The 21,503-nt window shown below is 39.9% G+C and overlaps 2 protein-coding genes across 5 annotated transcripts; one reads left to right on the top strand and one right to left on the bottom strand.

The window, feature by feature from the left end:
• Nucleotides 1-265: 265 nt before the first annotated feature.
• Nucleotides 266-8,679, top strand: faah (fatty acid amide hydrolase). 4 transcript variants are annotated; one of them, XM_067512279.1, is made up of 16 exons: nt 268-426; nt 651-879; nt 2,828-2,941; nt 3,354-3,494; nt 3,662-3,795; nt 3,897-4,103; nt 4,193-4,233; nt 4,408-4,532; nt 5,464-5,589; nt 5,712-5,809; nt 6,175-6,274; nt 6,443-6,486; nt 6,574-6,613; nt 6,702-6,810; nt 7,399-7,544; nt 7,933-8,679. In XM_067512279.1, exons 2-16 carry the CDS (start codon nt 664-666, stop codon nt 8,053-8,055), a joined length of 1,764 nt encoding a protein of 587 aa, XP_067368380.1. In that variant the 5' UTR covers nt 268-426; nt 651-663; the 3' UTR covers nt 8,056-8,679. The 4 variants fall into 4 exon arrangements, 3 of the variants coding, with proteins under 3 accessions (XP_067368381.1, XP_067368380.1, XP_067368379.1); XR_010914973.1 differs by having other exon boundaries at nt 266-879; nt 6,702-6,815; nt 7,933-7,990; XM_067512280.1 differs by having other exon boundaries at nt 266-879; nt 7,453-7,544.
• Nucleotides 8,680-14,522: 5,843 nt separating this feature from the next.
• On the bottom strand, nt 14,523-19,441 carry LOC137132228 (diencephalon/mesencephalon homeobox protein 1-A-like). The gene is made up of 5 exons (XM_067514487.1): nt 19,209-19,441; nt 17,112-17,279; nt 16,751-16,929; nt 16,223-16,655; nt 14,523-16,096 (listed from the first exon to the last, which is right to left on the bottom strand). Exons 2-5 carry the CDS (start codon nt 17,263-17,265, stop codon nt 15,678-15,680), a joined length of 1,185 nt encoding a protein of 394 aa, XP_067370588.1. The 5' UTR covers nt 17,266-17,279; nt 19,209-19,441; the 3' UTR covers nt 14,523-15,677.
• Nucleotides 19,442-21,503: the final 2,062 nt, after the last annotated feature.

Raw genomic sequence — 21,503 nt, 5'->3', positions numbered from 1 at the left:
AAACTGCTGAAAAATGAGGTCTTCTGCATCTTCCTCTGCACTTAAATAAATAAATAAATAAATTCTTTCTCGCACTTGCATCTGTTTAACAGTGAACAGTTTTCTGATAGGACTTTGCTTTGATGTTTTCTCCTTGTCTTAGATTTTTGCTGCCTTGTACCTCACTTGTAAGTCGCTTTGGATAAAAGCGTCTGCTAAATGTAAATGTAAACAACCAACAGGGGGCAGCAGCGCAATTGCAGCGTCTTGTATGTAAACCAGAGAAGAAAGACATCCCCCACCCCACCTCTCACGCACACAAACTCACCAAAACAAAAAACAAACATTGCCACGTAAAGACTGCGTTATCGTTTTTAAAACAGGTGCCAGGTATTTTCAAACAGCGTGGCCTACAAGACATAAGAGATTCAAGGACTCACTTAAGAGGTTGGTTTTGAAAACTTCACTTTGCTGTGTCCCTCAAAGTGAAGGGATGAGTTGCGACGGGTAAATGTGTATAAGCTATATAACACGGAGTAACCGCGCCCCCCTGCACATTTTACGGCTCCGACAATTTTTCGATTTCAACGATTCCATGTACTGTTCGTCCTCTGGCAGCCGCCTGTTGATCTGAGAGAGGCCTTGTTTGATCTTGTTCTTTAAATCAAAAGAAACGAGGAAACGATGGAAAATGTGAAAGAGCTTATTCGGGGAGTGGAGCTGGACAGGCGGGCAGCAGCTCTGCTGACAGGCGCTGCCTGCGGCGTAGGAGCTCTGGTGGTGTTTATCGGGAAGGTCAACAGCCACCAAGCGGCGATGGAGAAGATCCAGAGAGCCAGAAACCGGAGGACGGAGGGCCTCCAGCGGGCAGAGCAGGCAGTGCTGCGGTACAAGGAGTCGGTGAGTGGACCGGAGCGTGTCAGGAGGGAAAGTTAAAGCACCCACTCTTCTGTAAAGAGTTTTTGATTGGATTAATACTGTGTCATTCATCTGCTAATCATTTACCCATATCTCAAACTCAGTGTAATTAACCAAATACCAGCAGGGTGTTTCATTATTTGGTTCACAAAACAGAGTAATTTCTGTCAGTGTAGTGTGCTGATCTTTAGACTTGAGCCAAAAGTAACAAATAGGGTTTAAGTGTAAATAGTGCAAATGCTCACCATGTAATAAACCACACGACTTGCTATTAATAAAAATGAGCAGTATCTAAAGGTTGCTCAGAGAAGTATGTTATAGTGGTGCACAACATGTGTGAGAGCTGTAAGACAGTGATAAGGTGTTCTGTAGGTGTGACAGAGGATGTCAAGGTGGAGGTGGGTCTGCATCAAGGATCGGCTCTGAGCCCCTTCTTGTTTGCTCTGCTGATAGACAGGCTGACAGACGAGTTTAGACAGGAATCTCTGTGGACTATGATTTTAAGTACTTAGGGTCAACGGTTCAGAGCAACGGAGAGTGTGGAAAAGAGGCGAGTGCAAGCAGGTTGGAACGGGTGGAAAAAGTGTCAGGTGTATTGTGTGATAAAAGAGTATCAGCGAGAATGAAAGGAAAGGTCTTCAAGACAGTGGTGAGACCAGCGACGTTGTTCGGCTTAGAGACAGTGGCACTGAAGAAAAGACAGGAGGCGGAGCTGGAGGTAGCAGAGCTTAAGATGCTGAGCTTCTCTTTGGGAGTGACGAGGATGAACAGGATCAGGAATGAGTACATCAGAGGGACGGCTCATGTTAGATGTTTGGGAGATAAAGTCAGAGAGGCCAGATTGAGGCGGTTTGGACATGTTCAGAGGAGAGACTGTGAATATATCGTTAGAAGGATGCTGAGGTTGGAGCTGCCAGGCAGGAGGTCTAGAGGAAGACCAAAGAGGATATTCATGGATGTAATGAGAGAGGACATGAAGTTAGTTTGTGTTAGAGAAGAGGATGCAGAGGACAGGGTTAGATGGAGCCACATGATTCGCTGTGGCGACGCTTGAAAGGAAACTGAAGCAACTTTAATGAGATAATAGTCTGTGCACACACACTGTTTTCAGTAAACCGATAAAACAGGTGTTCTAGTATAGGTTGGACCTCTGTTATGATGAGGTAATAAGTAACAGAGTTGTTTTACTGTTGTGTCTTCTATATGGTGCTGCAGTTGGTTCTCACTTCAGTTTTTCATAGTAAGGCATAAACCGTAAAAATGCATTTTGCTTACACAAGGGCTTTTTTTGTAAAACTTTCACATAAAACATTTAAATTTTACCTTACAAGTAGTAAGGATGTAACACCTCCTTTTTCATGCAATCAACTTTTTTTTTCTTGTATACAAGTAGAATTTCCGCCAATATTTTCCATGGTAAGGGTAATTTTTAGGGGGCCTAATGTGTCTCAGTGGTAGAGCATTGGGTTGGGATGCAGAGGGCCGCAGGTTCAATGAAAAAACCCACTGTAAATCATCAGATAATGTACACAAAGACATTTTGAAATGTCACAGTAGGAAAAATGAATAAAATGAATGGAAAAAACTGAAAAACATTAATTGATTTTAGCTGCTATGATTTTCTGCATTTCTTTGTCATATGTCATACTGTTTTTTGAAAAAACAACCAATTTGCCCTCATCATCTTGGACTGTTGGAAACTAATTCCCACTTTTTTTTTTTTTTTACAACTTTCTGACATTTAATCAAGTAAATAAATGATAAATAATGATAAATGAAATTGAGTTTTTGTTCCTTTTTATATTAATCCTTTTTTTTATTAAATACAAATTGTGTGTGTGTGTGTGTGTGTGTGTGTGTGTGTGTGTGTGTGTGTGTGTGTGTGTGTGTGTGTGTGTGTGTGTGTGTGTGTGTTGCATTGGTCTTCTAGTATCCAACCACGGACTCTACTCTCATCTTGACACTGTCCCTGTCTGAGCTGACAAAACAACTGAAGCATGGCTCACTGACCCCTGAAGATGTGCTTTATTCTTACATGGAAAAGGTTCAGTAACCAACATAACTCAAAAAACAACCATGGAAATAAGTAATAAGTCTATTATTATTTCTTTAATTATTGTTGTATTTGTGACTTGTTAAGCACAGTGCTCTATTTTTAAACAGTTATCATGAAAATCTTAATTTTCATTCTGAAACCCACGAGGCTGAAACATTAACTGATTCATGTACCAACACATTTGTTATTATATGTTTAACCACCAGAAATACCTTGAATGTGTTCCTATATGGTATACAGTCAGTACCCAATGCAGATTGAGCTAGGTTATCAAATTAAAGTTACATACTTGGTTGACTTCCACTTGCCGTCCATTTCATTGGGACAAGCCTTTTGAAAGAAAGGCACAAATATGAACCCATTTGTGCTGCTGTTTTAGTTTGTGTTTTTTTTCTCGTAGACTCTGGAAACAAACAAAAAGCTGAACTGCTGCACGGGGATTTTGCTAGAGAGTTTAGACCAACTAAAAACTGTTTCCTCCAACATAGAAGGTCTCTTGTATGGAGTTCCAGTAAGCATCAAAGAAAACTTTGCATACAAGGTATTTTCTCCCTATAAAATGGCCTGGTCATAACCAGATGGAAATTACAAATCACTGAAAAGATTTCTAAATGTATATAAAAACTATGACATTTCTATAGCTCAGTTTTGATATGCTCACATCTACGACTGCTTTCATTGTGTTTGTCTGTTTTTAAACAACACAAGAATCATGACTCCTCTTGTGGTGTGGTCATTCATCTGGACCAGCCTGCTGAAAAGGACAGTGTTCTTGTTGAAGTTCTGAAGAGTCAAGGAGCTATCCCCTTTGTGAAAACCAACATTCCCCAAGGCCTGTTAAGGTAGATAATTTCTTAGTCAGGGCATCACAAAGTCCAGCTGTTATGTCTAACAGAAGGGCTGTGCTTGCTTGTTACTTATTATTGTTTTATCATTTGATCAGTTATGACTGTAGTAACCCCATCTATGGGCAGACTGTGAACCCTCATAACCATCAGAAAACTTCTGGAGGTTCATCTGGGGGCGAGGGAGCTCTCATTGGGGGAGGAGGCTCTCTGCTTGGTATAGGTAGTGATATAGGGGGCAGTATCCGTATCCCTGCGTCTTTCTGTGGGATCTGTGGCTTTAAGCCAACACCAGGTCGACTAAGGTAAGTGTCACTCACTGCTCCACCGATAATCATTGTACAGTTCAGATAGTTTGCATGCTTACTTATAGTTTTCTTTGTGTCATGGTAAGTTTAAGGGGCATGAGTTCCATCTATCGTGGGCAAAAATCAGGTAAGAATAAATCCATTGATCCACCTAGAACATACAATAAATTTAGAACGGGATAGTAAGGGTAGGCTACCTCTTGACTACCTCTCATTTAGATATGTCTTTGTTGACCTAGCAACATTACAAATGTCATCTGTTGGATTTTATTACAGTTTCTTACGTTTCATATGAACATAGTGCTCTCATCTCCTGGACCCATGGCAAGGGATGTGGACAGTCTAGCTCTGTGTATGCAGGCACTGCTCTGTGAACACATGTTTTACCTGGACCCCACTGTTCCACCTATGCCTTTTAATCAGCAGGTGGGTGCACCACAGAGGGATTCGTCTCATTGGTCACTATTAATCTTTGTACCATAATGCAGAAATAACACTGAGGGTTTGTCCCAGACTATGGTATTTCTTTGCTTTGACCAGCAACTTAATGATGTCTCAGTAGGTTTCCTGGCAGCGGGTTCTATCAAAAATGTAGTCAGGCACATAACTGATCAACTGGTACTTGAACATAGAACAAGTTTACATATGTTCATGATCTCCGGGTAATGATGCCATTGGGCACCTCCCATTGGAGTTCTTCCCGGCACACCCAGCTGGTACACCCGCGACAAACTGGAGAGATTATATATCTAATTTGGCCTGGGAACACCTCAGAATCCCTGACGAGGAGCTGGAAATTGTTGCTGGGGAGAAGGACATCTGAAAAGCCTTACTAAACCTTCTGCCACCCCATCTCCACTCTGGATAGGTGGAAGATGATGGATGGATGGTATTTTGAAGGCTGCCTCTTTTTTAGTTTGAGGTAACACAGATCTCTGTAAAGAAAGCGAAATGTACTTTTTAGGTGCATTTCCTCTGATGTTCTTTCCCAAAAAAGTTGAGGAAGGATGAAGCTACATAATAATTCATGTATAGATGTAGTTATTGCGTTTTAAAAGAATACTGGACCTGAACCTTTCACAGTCACAGCAGTCGCATCACAGACAAACTGACATAAACCAGGGGGATTTAACAGGAATCTATACAGATAAAAACTGGTATGCTAAAAAAAAAAGCACATTTTAAATAACAGGATATTAACTGTAGAGTTAACCCATTTCTTTGTTTACTTTAATAAAATCTTAACATCAGCAAGCATCCTTTCACCTGTATTTACTAGTCATAACAAAAAAAAGAAAACGATGTGCTTCACATTTCTTCTTACTAACCCAAAATAATAAAGATGTCCTGTCCTCAGATCTATCACAGCTCCAAACCTCTGAGGATCGGTTACCTAGTAGACGATGGCTACACACAGCCAACTCCAAGCATGGCCCGAGGCATCAGAGAAGTCAAGGCCCTCCTAGAGCAAGCAGGGCACACTGTAAGCTTACACCACACAGTGTCATATACATGCTGTATGATCAGTGGCCACATGAAATATGTGATACTAGTGGTATGTTTTCAGTGCAGTTGGACTTTTTTCCCCACCTGTCTTATTTATAGTTGGTGCCCTACAGTCCCCCAAAGATAAATTATGTTATGCACGAACTGTTGGTAAGGGGGGTCCTGGGAGATGGAGGAACCAACCTGCTACAAAAACTGTGAGTTAAAGTTCTGTACTAGATTCCAATTATTACTTTTAGTATCCTTATTTAGCAAAATGTAAAAGTTAGAGTTTTCATATGCTTTGTCTTTAGTAATTGATTGCTCTTCTGCATCTAAAATTGCCTGTATAATGTCGCTTATGAGTTTCCCAGGTGAGAAATTTCAACTTTTTTTAATATTTAAAAAGAAAAACATTGGTAAACGGCTTATGTGATTAATGAGTTATTTAGAATTTTGGTTTTGGTCCAGACTCCAATTATTCACCTGTTTGAGGAACTTTTTCGAAAACTGTATGAAACCTTAGGAGGCTGCATTTTAACAACTGTAGTAAATTCAGATCAGTGTTTCCTTATTGTTTTAGGAAGGGAGGCCCTGTGGACAGTTGTCTGAAAGGACAGGTTTTTCCATACTCTCTTCCTGTTTGGTTGAAGAAAACCATTTCTTTCCTTCTCAAGCCCCTGGTGAGTTCTCACTTTCTATAAATAAAATGAATACAGACTTAAATTAAATACATATTAAATTAAAATTCTTCCCCAAGGATATTAAGTATTAGTGAGAAAATGATTTTGGTGCTTGTTTGATAAAGCAGCCACAATGTATTTAGTGTGTTTTAATTTGTGCTTTTGCAGTTTCCTCGTGTTTCTTCATTATTCAGTGCTCTGTGTGGAGTTGGGTGAGGAAGTAATCTTGAGGTTAATGGTAATTTTATATTGCATGTGATGGACAACACTTACTAATTGTTTCTTTACCTTGTTTTCAGATCTGTTCCAGAACTGTGGCAGCAACATGCTGATGTTGAGGTACTGGAAGCTGTCAGTCAATTATGCGTGTAAAAATGTATGAATGCAAACAAGTAATTAACAAGCAATTGTATCATATTTTCATTAGGACTACATTCATGAAACTGTAGCATATTGGAGATCATGCAACATAGACGTGCTGTTAAGCCCTGTGATTGGACCAGCCTTCAACTTCACGTACTGTGGCAAAATTACCAGTACGGTACACTGAACACACAATTTTTTTTTTTTTGTGATTTCTGAATAGTTAATATCGTGGTCATCTATGTTCTGTGTTTAATAATAGTTTACACAAATCAGATAGCTTTGCACCATAAAAAGCCGATCAGCTCTTTTGTACAGCAGCACATTATGAAGCGGTCTCTTGTGCACACACTTGGGACAGTAATGTAGTAATGTTGGTTTTATGGGGCATTTAATGAAAGATAACCTAAAATTGTTTTTAAGGCTTGATGCCACCACCATCATACACTTTTGATTCGTCTCCTAACCCAAACAAAGAGTAAATACACAGCAGCCTCATACTGTATATCTACTTGAGTTAAGCAACAGTGGCTGTCTCTACCGGCTGGAGTGGCACTTGTCGTCAGAATACCATGGCCCGTTAAACCCATTTCATATAATCTAGCTTGACTAGTACTCCCTCTAGTTACAAATGTCTATCACAAGTTAACCTCTCTGACCCAGTGCACATTTAAGATATTTCTTAAGATATTACTTTTTAATTTAATAAAAATTGACCAGCATCTGTTATGGAGTGAATAACAGTTTTTTTCCCCTTTCAGCTGTTCTCAATTACACAATGATATACAATCTCCTCACCTTTCCTGCTGGTGTAGTTCCAGTTTCCACAGTGACAGCAAAGGATGATGAGGAAGTCAAGCACTACAAGGGAAATTATCAGGACCACTGGGACAAGCTTATTAAACGGGTAAGTAATGTTAGCCAGTGTGTATTTTTACATGGCTAATTTTGTTAGGCATGTAAAAGGCCGTGCACTTATGTGTCTCTTTGTGCTTGTTTTGGGCCACCTTGTAGTTACGTTGTGTCTATTTGTGTGTCTCATTTATATTTTGCTAATTCTTATTTTCTTTTTTGATTTTGTGTCATATTTTTTTTTTTATTATTCTTCACCTGTTATATTAAAAAATATTTATTGATTTGCATTTCTTTTTTGTTGTGACTGTTTTTTTTTTTCTTTTTCTTTCTTTTTGTGTGTCTATTTTGACTCTTAAAATTGTAGTTTCAAAGTTGGTCAGTGGGTGGAGGTAGAAGACTGTGGTGTCTATTGTTTGACCGGAGTCTATGTTTTTGCTCAGGCTGTGTCTGGAGGTAAAGGTCTGCCAGTGGCTGTGCAGTGTGTCGCCCTGCCATGGCAGGATGAACTCTGCCTGCGCTTTATGAAGGAAGTGGAACAACTGGTCAAACAGAGCAGAAAGTAAAGTCGACCTCCAGACTCCACTTTCTGCTGGGGCTGCAATTTCCAGGGCCCTCAGGAAATGAGGTGAAAATGCAAGAAAGACATTTAAAATAATATTTGTAGCCATATCTTTTTACCACCTCTGAAAAAAATGATCTGTGGCATATAGCAAGATTAACCACTTTTCTTCCTGGGGATGATACTCAGATTACAAATAGAAAGGTTTCACTCAGTTTATATACTTGTGCCTGTGTTTAACATATTGATTGACAACCCATTTAGACATTCCCTGTATTGTACTTTTTTCATTTATTTTTTTTTTTCTGGATCAAATTAGGACTTACATTTAAGTCTCCTTGATCATATACTTATAAGAGCTGAAGGCTAAATGTGATTTTTATTACTTACATTAAATAAGCAACAGATTTCTTACAGAGGACGCAGTGTTGTTATTTGTTAATAGAAATGTTGAAACATCAGATGATTGAATGGTACACGTAACCATAAGGAAAACTGTTCCTGTCTCTACTCAGCTGTGTCTAGAGTGAGAATACAGTGTTGATATATAGTTTTCCTTTATTTTAATATTTATGCATTTAAAATTTTCAACTGTCAACCCACGAATATTAAAAAAACTCACTTCAAATAGTGTGATGCATCTTGTGAGCACTCACACCTCATCTTTTACCTTATTCTATACCTCCACCTATAACCCTCCATCCCTGCACCACAGATGAGCACAGATCATTTTTATTCTGAGTGATTGTTGGCCTAACAGGAAACAGAAAAGAGATAAAGGAGACTAATGATACATGGCGCCTCCATCTACAAGGCCAACGCACCATGTCTTCATATTGTATGATTACTACGTGCTATTGTAAATATGTGTTTCTGTTACGTTTACATAAATTTACATATGCTTTAAAACTCTCCTGGGATGGGAAACCATTAGGGACAATGTTAGTGTTTTCCATTGCAATCATCCACATATGCACCAGTGTCTCATTGAATGGAAATAGTTGTGTGCAGGCAGTAGAGGAAGGAGGATACATTAGGGGCAAGGAGAGCTGGAATTGAGAGGTTGTTCTTAGCATTATCTGTGGCACATAGAGAGAGGGTGTGTGGCTCTCGCTGTGCCACTCAGTCAGGGAGCATTAAGCTTTAAGAGGCAGTGAAGAGACTCAGGTCTTCAGAGGGAACTTGACATTGTTCATAAATCCCTCAGGATCATAGACAGAAGTAGTGACACACACATACGCCGCCTTGAAATTGGCCCATTAAACACATTTAACAATTACATTTTGGATGTCTGTTATTTTGGACATATTAAAATATATCAAAATGTTATTTATGTTCTGTAAGGTGGCATATTTAAAAAATCTACAGATGATCAAAGAGTATTTGCCATGTATAGCTGTTTAAAAAATATCTGCACATTCAAAGACTAATAGGTACCTTATTTCCAAAATATCCCAGTGAACAATATTCACTGTTGAAATGAAAAGCATTACGCTTGTAAACATTTAATATTAAATGTGTGTAAGGAAAATGTGTTTTCTGCTGTTCAAAAAAAAAATTAACACAAAGGATTTACATTTTAAAAAATAAGGTTTTACACCTTGTTTTAAATGGGTCTTTCACACAGAGAGCATTTTGACTTTTCTAAATGCATGGCGCTCATCACTTCTTTATAATATTCTGTCTCCTTGGTGTGTTGACAGTGGTGTAAATTCTAACATTATTGATGACTGAATTCTATTTCATTCAATTAAAAGTCCTGACGTGTGTTTTTTTTCTGTTTATGAAAGGAAATGGCATTCAGGACAAGACGGCAGTTTGCCATATTTCATATTCCATAGGTCAAATTCAGTGGTAATGAAGCAAAATAGAAAGGGTTTGTTTGTACATGTATGTACGTATACGTACAGTGCATTGTATGTTTAGGAGTTTGTGTTAGTGATGAATCTCTTATCAACGGCTTTCAGCTTGTCCCTTCAGGGGTAGCCACTGCAGAAATGCTCCGCACATTCATTTGGAATGTATTTTTACACCGGATGCCCTTCCTGCCACAACCCTATTCAAACCTGCAGCCTTCTGCATCCCAACCCAATGCTCTACCACTGAGAAACCAGGCCCCCACTTGATGAATGTCTCTTATACATAAAATTAATTGTCAAAAGTGTGGACACATTTGCTTTGTTTTGTCCATTTTGTACTTCTGGGTATTAACAATTTAAACCCATAAATCAACTGAGCTTTTGTTTTTCAATTATTAGCTAGAAGTCTTCATTTTTTGTATAGTCACATTTAGAGTTATATTTAGTAATTTTAATATCAATTGATGTTCAACACCAAGTTACATACAGTTGCTTTTCCTAAATGTTTTGACTACTATACTATTGACTACTTTCATATTGTGGGACTATACCGTTTGCAAAGTCAATTCACTAAGGAGACACAGTAATGTAAACAGATGAAGATGGAGCATTTTGATAAGTAAAGTATTGTTCCATAATTTCAAGGATTTAACAGTTTTAAAATGTCATTATTGTCAGACAATTTTGTAAATGACATGATGATGCTAGAAATTGAACAAGAATTCAACATTAAAATGTGCGATCTAGTGAGTGAAATAGTTGAAATAGTTTGAGAAGTTCACTATAGGGCATCTTCCCAAAGCTCAGCCTGTTGTAATTGTACAGCTGAACAGTTTAACAGCCCTGGTAGGCCCAGGTGCTATTCTCATGTAACGTCTCATTGATAAGAGCAGCAAACACCTCATTTACAGGAACTATAGGCTATAAGATAAGGTACTTTAAAAGCCATTCAAACACATTCAGACCCTGCCTATGTGCCAGGAAATAAAACGCCATGATATCACCACAACTAAACTAGGATGATTCTGTCTTAATGTCCCATTTCAGGGACCAAGGAGCCCATAGTCTTTATGGCTGCACAGAATTCCAGGTAGTAATGTTTGACGCAGCAGGGTCCTGCCTTTTAGATGATCAAAGTGACAAGTTCAGCCTGCGACCAGAGCCACTTACAGGAGACATCAAAAAGCAGCAAGATTGGCAGCTTTTAGATCTTTGCTCCATTTCATCAGCCATTACTACCAGCAGAGGCGACATGCTGTGAAGGACTAGTGGGAGGAGGGGAAGGCAGATTAACAGACAGCTGATACAGGTGTATAGGCGGTATCAAACAGCAGCTCTGTCAATACAGCAGGCTCCCAATTTCTTCAGAAAGGGTTGGGATCCCCAAAGTTTGCCCACTGATTTCACTATGACAGGATTAACTGGGAGCTCTGTATGATTTTCTCAGATTCTGTGACTCAACAATTCGGTGATCCACATTGTATCGGCTTTAAGGGCCCCCATCCCAAGTTTCAAAAGCTTACCCTTCGGACAAGGAACACTCTTTTTCTCGAATATGGTTCCGCTTTCCCTTTTTGCTGCATTCAGTTGTTCATGAACCCCTGCATGCTCGCCAGCTCTCCCATCCTCTCTTCACTGCACATCTGCTGGGTTTGAGTTTTCCTTTCTTCCTTCCAGTGCCTTGCTTGGCCCAAGGCCCTTAAAACTAAATTGGTTTACATTGGAGAGATAAATGCTCTGCAAATGCGCTTAAACAAGTACAGTAAAAAATGCAGACAGTGCATGTCAGGATTATCACCCAAGTCAGGGGGAGAAAGGAGAGCGCCTCTTTAGCACAAAGCTGGGGAGCCAGAGTGAAGCCTGCAGATATAGTCCGTCTCATCCACTTCTCAGGAGAAAGGAAGAAGGATTTAGTATTTGCATGCTAGTCTGTAATTCCTGGCATTATATAACTTGTTTCCAACAATCAAACTCCTGCGGTATTGTGAAAGTATTGTTTCACATGCCTGAACAAAGTGTGGAGTTATACTCTTGGGGGAAAGGGGTTTTTGGTGGAAGCAGGGTGGCAGCTGGTCCAAGATGCATGGTAGAGACCACCCTGTAAGACCCATCCAGAAAAATGGTTCGGCAATAACGTCAGGCCCAACCAGAAAGGGGAATTCAAAAGGTTGAGCATGAATGATTAATCTAAAGACGGGATAATATTTAGAAAGAGACTGATTCAAAGTGTTTCAGCTGTGGAAAGAGAGTGAAAAATTAACAGTCTACAGTCCCAAGGATCAAGTCTTAAGCTTGACCAATGAGCTATTGTATTCCTTAAATGTGCAATGTTTAGAAACCATAATACGAATATACACTCACTGGCCTCTTTATTAGGTCAAATAAATTCATAGAATAAGATTGATTAAATATATATAATTTTTTTTTCATTTTTTTTTTTTCAAAAAAGACTAAATTCAACATCTTTCCCAGCCTTTCCACCAAGCTCATTTGGTGGAAAGGCTATATACTAACATTTAAAAAAGTGTAATATTGCAATATATACAACAATATAGTGCATCATAGTTTTAGTGTATTTATCAGCAACAAGACAGTTTAGATATTGAATTAAAATAAATTACACTTCACACTACACCCTAGTTTCTCAAAAAAAAGTGACCCAGCCCAAAGTTTTTGTTTTTAAAATAAAAGTTTTTGGCTCGACATAAATTTCTTAAGAAAATCAACTAACTGTTGGTTTTTATATTTAAATTCAATTTGTTGGAAGTGTTAAAAATTAATCATTCTTTGAATAAAAGAATCACAACAGAGGGACACTGTTAATAGCTTCAGAAGAGCCTACACGTTTACGTGTTGCTCACAATTAAGTCCATGTTCCATCATGAGGTGAAAGAGGTCTCACTTGGTAAAGACAAGCCCATAAACTAGATCCTGAGGGTTGAGGAAACACATTTTTCTTTCCCACCTGGAGTTGTTATCTCCCTTTAGGGGACACCAAGCTGCTGTCCCTGTCCGCTTGCATCAGTCTAAAACCCCTCCACATGCTCTGCCATGGAGATTTGGATGTAAAACTTCCAAAAGAGACCACAGTCACGCCCACTGCCCTAAAAAAGCCCTCTTTTTCTCATCCCCACAACTTACCCCTCCCTCCAAATCAATGCCATCCCCTTCAGACCTCCCAACACAAAGCCCTTGCAGCAAATCCAGCACAGAAATCATAGCACACCATTCAATCATTGTTTTTTCCCCTCTCTCACCCCTTTTATGGTCTCACTAAAGGTTTTAGCTGGGCAGAGAAGGAGGGCTGTCACTGAGGAAACCTTAGCCCATTGATGAAGTGACAGGAGCTGCCAGAATATGATCCTAATCCTGTTTCCAGCATTCTTTTAGCCCACTGGCATCGCAATTCCTCCACACATTCTCTAAGCTGTCAACTAGGAAAATCCCTCTAATAGTGCATTGCCCAGATACACATCAAAGAGCTCCTGGAAACCTTCAGCAGCTTAGCTGCCATAGACACACACACACACTGACACAGAATTCCCATTAATTTACACCCATATAAACACGCAAAGCCAGACATCAACTACAAATTGACCATATTTAAAGAGTATACCTGAAATAACCCAAAGGCATTTGGAAAAATGACTTTACAGCCCTGAAACTATTCTTGTGCACTGTAACCAGTCCCATCCCACACCACCCACTCTACTTACCGCCACTACTGCACTTAGAAAGTGATATAATCTGTATGGTCGTGGGGCGAGAAAGCGGGAAATAGCAGGAAAAAACAGGTGTCTGAACTTTGCTGACTCCAGGAACCGTTTCAGTCCCATTTTATCTCATTCTATTCTTACTTAATCCATCGATATCCCAACCAAAGGTAATCTTCTTATGGCAAAGCATTCTGTTTCGGTGCAGCCAAACCTTTGCTGACAGGGTGGGGGAAGAGGGGTGCAGTGAGAGAGAGAAAGTGTAAGCGGTGGATGGGCGGGTGGTGGATTGGAGACATTTTAGAGCCTGACACATGCGCTTCAGTCATTTCATTTAGGATTAGTCATTCTGTATTGGGTCAACAAGTGGCAGGATCTCCCCTATGTAGTGTGTAAAGCTCACAGTGGAGGTTGCTAGACCTCCTGCGTCTAAATTATTTACGGACCATCAAGGTGTCTTCAGTGGAACATATTAACCAAACATACATTTTTACTATAAAAGGTTGAGCATGTGTTTGGAAATCAAAACTATTAAGACTCCGCTTTCTGTTACTCCAGAGACAATATGGATTCAGCATACCTTTAACTGATCCCTTTCTTTTTACCGGCTTCTTCAAACTTACGAAATGTTTAAGGTTTCTGGGCTTGAACTTTTAAAGACCTGTGCATGGCTGCATGGATGTATGGATTTTGTTATAAAATTCGGCTGTGATTAGCCCTGTGTCCAGTCTCATGGTTAAGCTGACCAGGTTCAAAGATTTAGAAAATCAGAATTTTCCTAATTACAGCTTTATACAAGGAATTGTCTCTAATTTTTTCACATTTTTGTTTTCAGGATTAGATATTCATTTTTTGAGTTGCATTGAAAGATGAGGCATTGCGAACAAATGCAAGTAATTATTTTTATACTGTTCCCCAACTTACGACACTGCAAACGACAGTTATTCTTATGTGTAATTTATTCTTTTGCATTAAACAGATAAATTACTCACATTTAAAACAGTTGAGAAATACATGTCTTGAATCTACAGTGATATACATAGAGGACTGGCCTGTGCGTCTTTCTGCTGAAGAGTTCAATCTGGCATCGGAGGTAATAAAAATATCGTCTGGGCTCGTACACTGTGCCTCCTCAGATTCTCCCCGTACTTCATTTTGTTTGTATGTGTTTTTGCTTAAGCCAACAATTGAGAAATACACTGAACGTTTCCTTTTAAATCCGTCACACAAAAAGAGACATGGAGTTACTCTTTAACCAGGCAGATGGAGGAGAACACCGAGGGATATTTACAATGCTCAATGAATTCTTGCAGGCTGAGCTGAGTGCTGTAACTTTAAACAAGAGGTCATCTGTCAAAAAATACATTTGGCTCTGGGATCATGGTGAGTGATCTGAGCTTTATTTCTGCTATAAAGATCTGATGTGCCTTCATGTTGTGTGGCTGCAAGCCATGCTTCAGGGGTTTGCATGCATGCATAGTACACATTTAGGTGTTGGATTATAGAATATTTTAACATGTCTTGGCTGCTGCTGTATAACACTGAATGATCTGTGGATAAAGGTGCTCACGTAATAGTGAACAGCCACTATTGACCAGAAAGGGCCAAATACATGTTTGATCGACAGTCCAGGTGGGATTTCTTTCTTTTATATTTTTTAAGTCCTTTGAGCTCTTCTTATAATCTCGCTTTTGTTACTCGCAATTTTCTTCATGTTTTGGTGCCCTCCCAGCAGTTACCTGAATGCCCATATGATGACGTCTAGAAAACAGCAAAATAAACATTCTCAGAAACAGTACAGGTAAATTAGGAAGATATTTGGAAAGAATTTGATAAGAGGACTTGATGATTTTTTTTGATAGCCGATTAGCAGCGAAAACAAAAAGCTTAACTGGAATATTTCCAAGTAAACTGGAGATATTTTAGGTTTTGCATACATGGGGTTGTTGACAGCAGTGACAGGTTGAAAGGAAATGTAGAAGGGCCCTAAAGTTGGCTCCTGTGGGAATGACCCATATCTCAATGCTAAGGCCAAATACTGAGCTGCCTGAGCTTCAGTTAGGGAGAGTGTCCAATCCCAGCGAGGCTGCGTGCTGCTTGGCCCTCAGACGGAGGTTCTCAATGCTGGTGGTCTTGCTGTTGAGGCTTCCAGGGAGACTGCCTGGTGCCGCCTGCAGCAGTGGGCTGTTCCATACCTGCTGGGCCTGTGACAGGGTCTGGTAATAAGACTGGCAGGGAAGCGAGCCCAACGCGGATGGCATGTTGACATTCATGCCCAGGTATGGCAAAGAAGACGGCGTGCTCATGTCAAAGGACGGATAGTGCACCAGGTTGTTGGTGGCCGCCATGTGCTGCCGAAACTGCTCCTGCAGCCGGAAGAGGCTAAGGGGAGACGAGGCGTAGGAGTTGCTCTGAGCCAAACCACTGGTTACACTGCTGGAAGATGGCAAGGCTGGGGAACTCAAAGGAGAGTCTGATGGGAAAGATGGGAGTGACTTTAGTATGTTTGGACACACAGAAACATTATTCTGTTTGAGTCATGTGCTTTAAAAAAACTAAAAGCTGAAGTAGCTGCATTGATAAGACAGCGTATTTTTACCTGCTGTGGGGCTGACTCGTTTGCAGGATGGGGAGGTGCTCCCTGGCTGTGCTCTGCCATTCTCCTGCGTCTCCTCCCTGATCTTCATCCTTTTCTCTTCTCTCATTTCGTCATCCTCTCTGTCAGCATTATCTTCTGCTGCCGACTCACTGTCTGATGGTTCGGGAGAGGTAACATTCACTTCCACGCTCATCTCTCCAGGCTGGGGCCGTGTGGCTGCCAGCCTCTCAGTCTCTGAGTGACATGAGGAAGAGGAAGAGGGAGGAGGAGGAGTGCAAGCCTCTGAAGCCAGGGTGGTGGTGTTGAGGTCGGTCTTGGGGTCCTCTGTAGAGCCCTCTGCTGCTCCAGATGCATCTTTTTGTTTCTGGAGCTGCTCCTTCTGCAGGCTTCGCTGCTTCTTACGAAATTTGGCCCTGCGGTTCTTGAACCACACCTGGTCAGAAAATCAAGAGCAGATTAGGGCTTGTCTCAAATTCAGTTTAATAGTGGACAGGATAAATGCATTCTTAGTGGTTTTTTTTTTTTTACCTGCACACGGGCTTCAGGCAGGTTGGTGCACATGGCCAGACGTTCCCGCATCACCACATCAGGGTAGTGGGTTTTCTGGAAGGTTTTCTCCAGGGCCTCCAGCTGCTGGGCTGTGAAGGCTGTCCGACTGCGTCTCTGCTTTCGGTGCTGGGAGCCATAGCGGGCCTCAAGGATAATGTCTTGAAATGTGCAGCCGTTGAGAAACAAGAAACATGACCAGTTTAATTGAGGGACAGATTAAAGTGCAAATCAATAAACACACACAAATCAAGCTTGACCTAAACAGCTGTTGCTTGAGAAATTCATATGTGAAGGCTTCGAGGAAAAGGAGTGAATAACAAGATGAATAACTCGTTCTTACCAGCCAGTCTCTCTGCAAGAGTGAGTGCATGCACTGAGGGCCTGTAGTCAGGCGCATGCTGGGCCTGTTGCGCCGCCTGCTGGTGGAGGTTGTACATGGCGCTGAGTGAGTTCATAGCGTGGAGAGAGTAGCCGTTCACCCCGTAGTGCTGCATGACCGGTGAGCTGTCTGCAGGAAGAAACAAGCTGCGGTGACTGACAGGCCTTAAACAATTTTTCTAGAGATTTTAAAAATTAAAAAATACATAAAGATAAAGTGTTTATTGTAGTATGTACCTGTTGCTTTTTTAAGGAGTCAAACATTAAAGACAGCGGCGTTAGGAAAATTATTCCTTTTTTATGGAAGAATGACCGAGCAAATAACAAATTATTTTGAAAAGATTTGGATAATTTATGATTTTGTTTATTAAGGCGTATTTAAGCAAAGACATATTGACATTAAGGAAATGAGGGTTTGCACAAATTGGCTTCATGTAAACCTTCAGTAAAAAAAAATAAAAATAAAAGTATGACGAAAACTTTCTTTTTAGCCTATCGTTTACTCAAATCTGTGAAAAAAATATAGAGTAAGATGAATTAGATGATCGTAAAATTGCGCCGATACTTCTACAGGTTAAGCGTAAAAACGATTCAAATCCAAACATCGGATTTGCTCACAGTTTCCTTTAGCTAATGATGAAATGATAACGATGAAAATGCCGGGAAACTTTAAACACGTTAATCATTTTATTTTGATTGTATTACAATGAAACAAGGTAAAATATAACAGTAATATTCTATATTTTATAAGCTCCAAGCCTGTTAGGAAATATTTAGTTAGTGCGGATTCTAAATTATTTCACATTTGTTCACAATGTTTGTAATGTTTATTATTATTATTATTATTATTGTTTTTGTTGGTGTTGGTGTTGGTGGTGGTGGTGTTGGTGTTAATATTAATAAATTACAAAAAATAATTACATCTGGTATAATTAGATCTGGTATTAACAGATCTGTGGTGTTTTTCCCAACGCCACAAAATAAAGCCACAATAAAATACATTCTTTTTGTATTAATTTCTTTTTAACAACTACAATTAAATAAAGTTTAAATGTAAATAGTATTTTATGCGTTTTATTCTGTGCGCTCAGTGTGGAGGTCAGAAGCAGATGAACCTCCGACCGAAGGTGCAAAAAAATATTTACTTTGCTCCTTGAGAGGTAGACCCGATAGGGGAAGGGGGGGGGGTATTTCAATCTGTGCCGGTCCCAGGTCAGTTTGTCAGGCGCCCTGAGGCCGACGGAGGTGGGTGGTTGGACTTTCAGTGAAATATGCACGCGATACCTAATTGGGTTCCCAACTTGGGTGTAAATAGTATTTCAACGAGACTATGAATTTATCATCAGGCGTGACACGTCAAAGATAGGTCAGTATGTGTTAGACCATTGTGTGTCTGCGTAATCAAAACGTGTGACTAATGCAATAACATTTATTTTCGTTGGCCTCTTTCATTGCAGTATTTTTTACTAAATCTGCCTTTGGGCTGGATTCGTGTGATCTGTTCATTTTTTAAATCTGCAGCCTCAAATCTCAACATAATACTCCTCCGTCAGAACAATGTCACATGGCCTCGGGCTCTGATTATGCTAATTGCCGTGGATTTATGAGTTAAACAGCATTTACTAAACATTGCCTTGAGGCCGGGGTTACAAACGTGGAGTCCAATGGAAGCTACTTTCACGATCTTGAACAACGTGGGAAGTACTGTAGATAATTAAATGATCAACAAACCAGCTTGTAATGGGACAACAATGACAAAATAAAAAAGGTTTGGCACTAAATTCCCATAAAACCCTACTAAACTCTAAAATTCCTATTAAACTCTAAAATACGTTTATTTTCAGACCATATTATATAGACAGATGTCAAAGACCTAATGTCCTAATTAACTTCAACAAAAACAGCTAATACAGCCAAACTAACTTGGGAACTAACTTTGACCAACATATCATGAAACATACTGGTGAAAGAAACAAAATAAGCAGAAATAAACAGTACAATGAGGCGACAAATGAGGCTTTAGCACTAATGTGTGACATGCTCTCAGCAAACTTCTTACCTCTCTCCTCTCTGTGCAAACCTGCAGCAAAATATTTCCACTAGCAGCTGAATATTTTCCTCTCAAATCTCGTCCTCTAAAATCCGCCGGCCGTTGTTCATCGTTTGGATTTCGTCAGTGTTTTTTTCATAAGTCACTCTGCCGATATTCCGGGAATGTCCCGATATGTCCGCCCCGTTCTCCGACGCCGTCTCTCTCTGGATGTGGGAGGATGCTGAGTTGCCAACCACCGGCCTTTAAAGCGCTCCGGGTGGGGTCACCGGGACGCTCAGTCCTTCCTTTTCTGCGCCAATCACATCGTATCTCAGCCCTCCACCACACCCTCCTCCCCCTCCTCCCCCTTTTGGTCCTCCTTCTCCTGCTCCTTCACGTTACTCCTCTGTTTATGGACGATTTCTGCATCCGAGCAGCCGAAGTTTTGATCTTCTGCTGAAAAATGTTTAGTTTTTATTAATATGTTAGTGCAGGGCGTTTTCTGACAGTTTGGCAATTATTATTCTAATTTGCTATTGTTATTAAGCTTGCTGCTTTAATTGTGGAGGTGATAATAAGGTGTAGGTTTTACTGATGACGCGCGCTGACACTGGACATGATCCACCTGGCCACAGCAAATTCTTTTAATACTTCTGAACGTCACAATACGCGTTTTAAAATATTCACAATTAAGTAATAGTAGGCTATTCCCCTTAACTTTATTTATTAGGCTTTCTTTAATCTCCTCAATATCTCTCCACTTAATTGCCTAATAGAAATGTTAAAGATCAGGTCATTTTTAAAACTGTTTATCTTAAAAAGTCCGATATGTGAACTTTTAATCAGAATATAATTTGTTTTTATCAGATTAATAATAGTATTCATAGTCTAATAAACACTAACCACATGTAAACAACTGTTTTAAATGTTACAAAACAAAAATAAAAAATAGTCTGAAGCGTCTACAAGAAAAGTGAAAGCTTGAATTCAGCCACCAACGTCCATCACCCAGGTCTTAATTAAATGATATGCAAATGGTGAGTAATGGTCTTTTCTACTCTCTCGAGCATGGTGCCATTCAGGTTAATTCCGTGCTTTAATTTTATTTTCTTCCTGTCTCGGTGTGGCTGCATGTTTGGTGGGAATGCAGCTGAGACGGAGAGATGCAGGCTGGGCTGCACAGCCTCCAGCAGCTCCCCGGCCCCGAGGGATTTAGGTTAGGATTGGGTAGACAAGACGCCATTTCACCCTCCAAAAATGTCTTAAAATGACTGCTCGTAAGAGGATTAAAACAATAATGCCCCTCTCTTCTTCAAGGTTTTTAGAAAAGATTTATTCTCCCGTAGAAAACCCGTTTAGGCTGGAATTAAGGGCAGCGCAAAGTAGCCTTTTAATGTAAAGCTTGCATATTTTGTTGAATTTTCTCTGAGAGAGTGAGAGAGAAAGAAGAAGGTGGGGTGGTGGGGTTGGGGGGGTTAAAATCCTAAACTCAATTTGATCTTTGGCCACATTCATCCGCAGAACCTTAGAGTCCTGACAACAGCCCGTGAAGGAAATGTGCAGCACCTCAGCAGAAGTTCACTTTGTAGGCTTCAAGTATTGTCCCTGATTTTTCTTTTTTTTTTTTTTTTTTTTTGGTAGTTGGGAAAATATGAAAGCAACAAATTAAATAAATGAGTAAAGCAACAAGTGGTTTTCAGCGGGTATCCTAAATTAATGCTTTAAAAATAAACACAATTAAATAAAAAATAAAAACTTCACCATAACATTTTTTTTATTTATTCCGAGCTAACGTTTTTTTCTTTTTGTCATCCTTAGTGAAGAGCATTGGGCCTAGAAGAGAAGTAAAAATCGGATTAACTTGTGAACTGATGGAAATACTAACTTAAACTGGAGGTAAATCTGGCCAGTGTCTCTTTTTGGGAACCGTTTCTAAAGCAATTAAAGCGAGAAGGAATTCCTCTCAGCTGCTCTTCCTTAAATCAGCTTTTTTACGGAACTTAATGCGGGCTAATGTCCAGGGGCTTTAAAGCAAGTGTCAAGAGGGTCTGCCATTAGAACGACTCCTGACCATACAGGGAAAGACCGCACAGTAAACTCAGACCCCTCCATTCATATATTGCCTACATATATAGTTTAAGCAGCCTTACATTTGTACATTTGAAAAGCATTTAGAATTTTAGTTGTTTATTTTGTCATTTCATACTCCGTAAATGTTACCCACATAAACCTCCAGAATATGTTTCTAATAGTTTTGATTCATGAGATATTACAAAGTCATAATGTCAAAACAACATACATATATTTTAATAAAAAGTACAA

The sequence above is a fragment of the Channa argus genome, chromosome 8, assembly GCF_033026475.1.
Source record: "Channa argus isolate prfri chromosome 8, Channa argus male v1.0, whole genome shotgun sequence".
NCBI lineage: Eukaryota > Metazoa > Chordata > Actinopteri > Anabantiformes > Channidae > Channa > Channa argus.
Note: the sequence above shows the minus strand (reverse complement) of the source record. Positions and strands in the feature narration are given on the sequence as shown.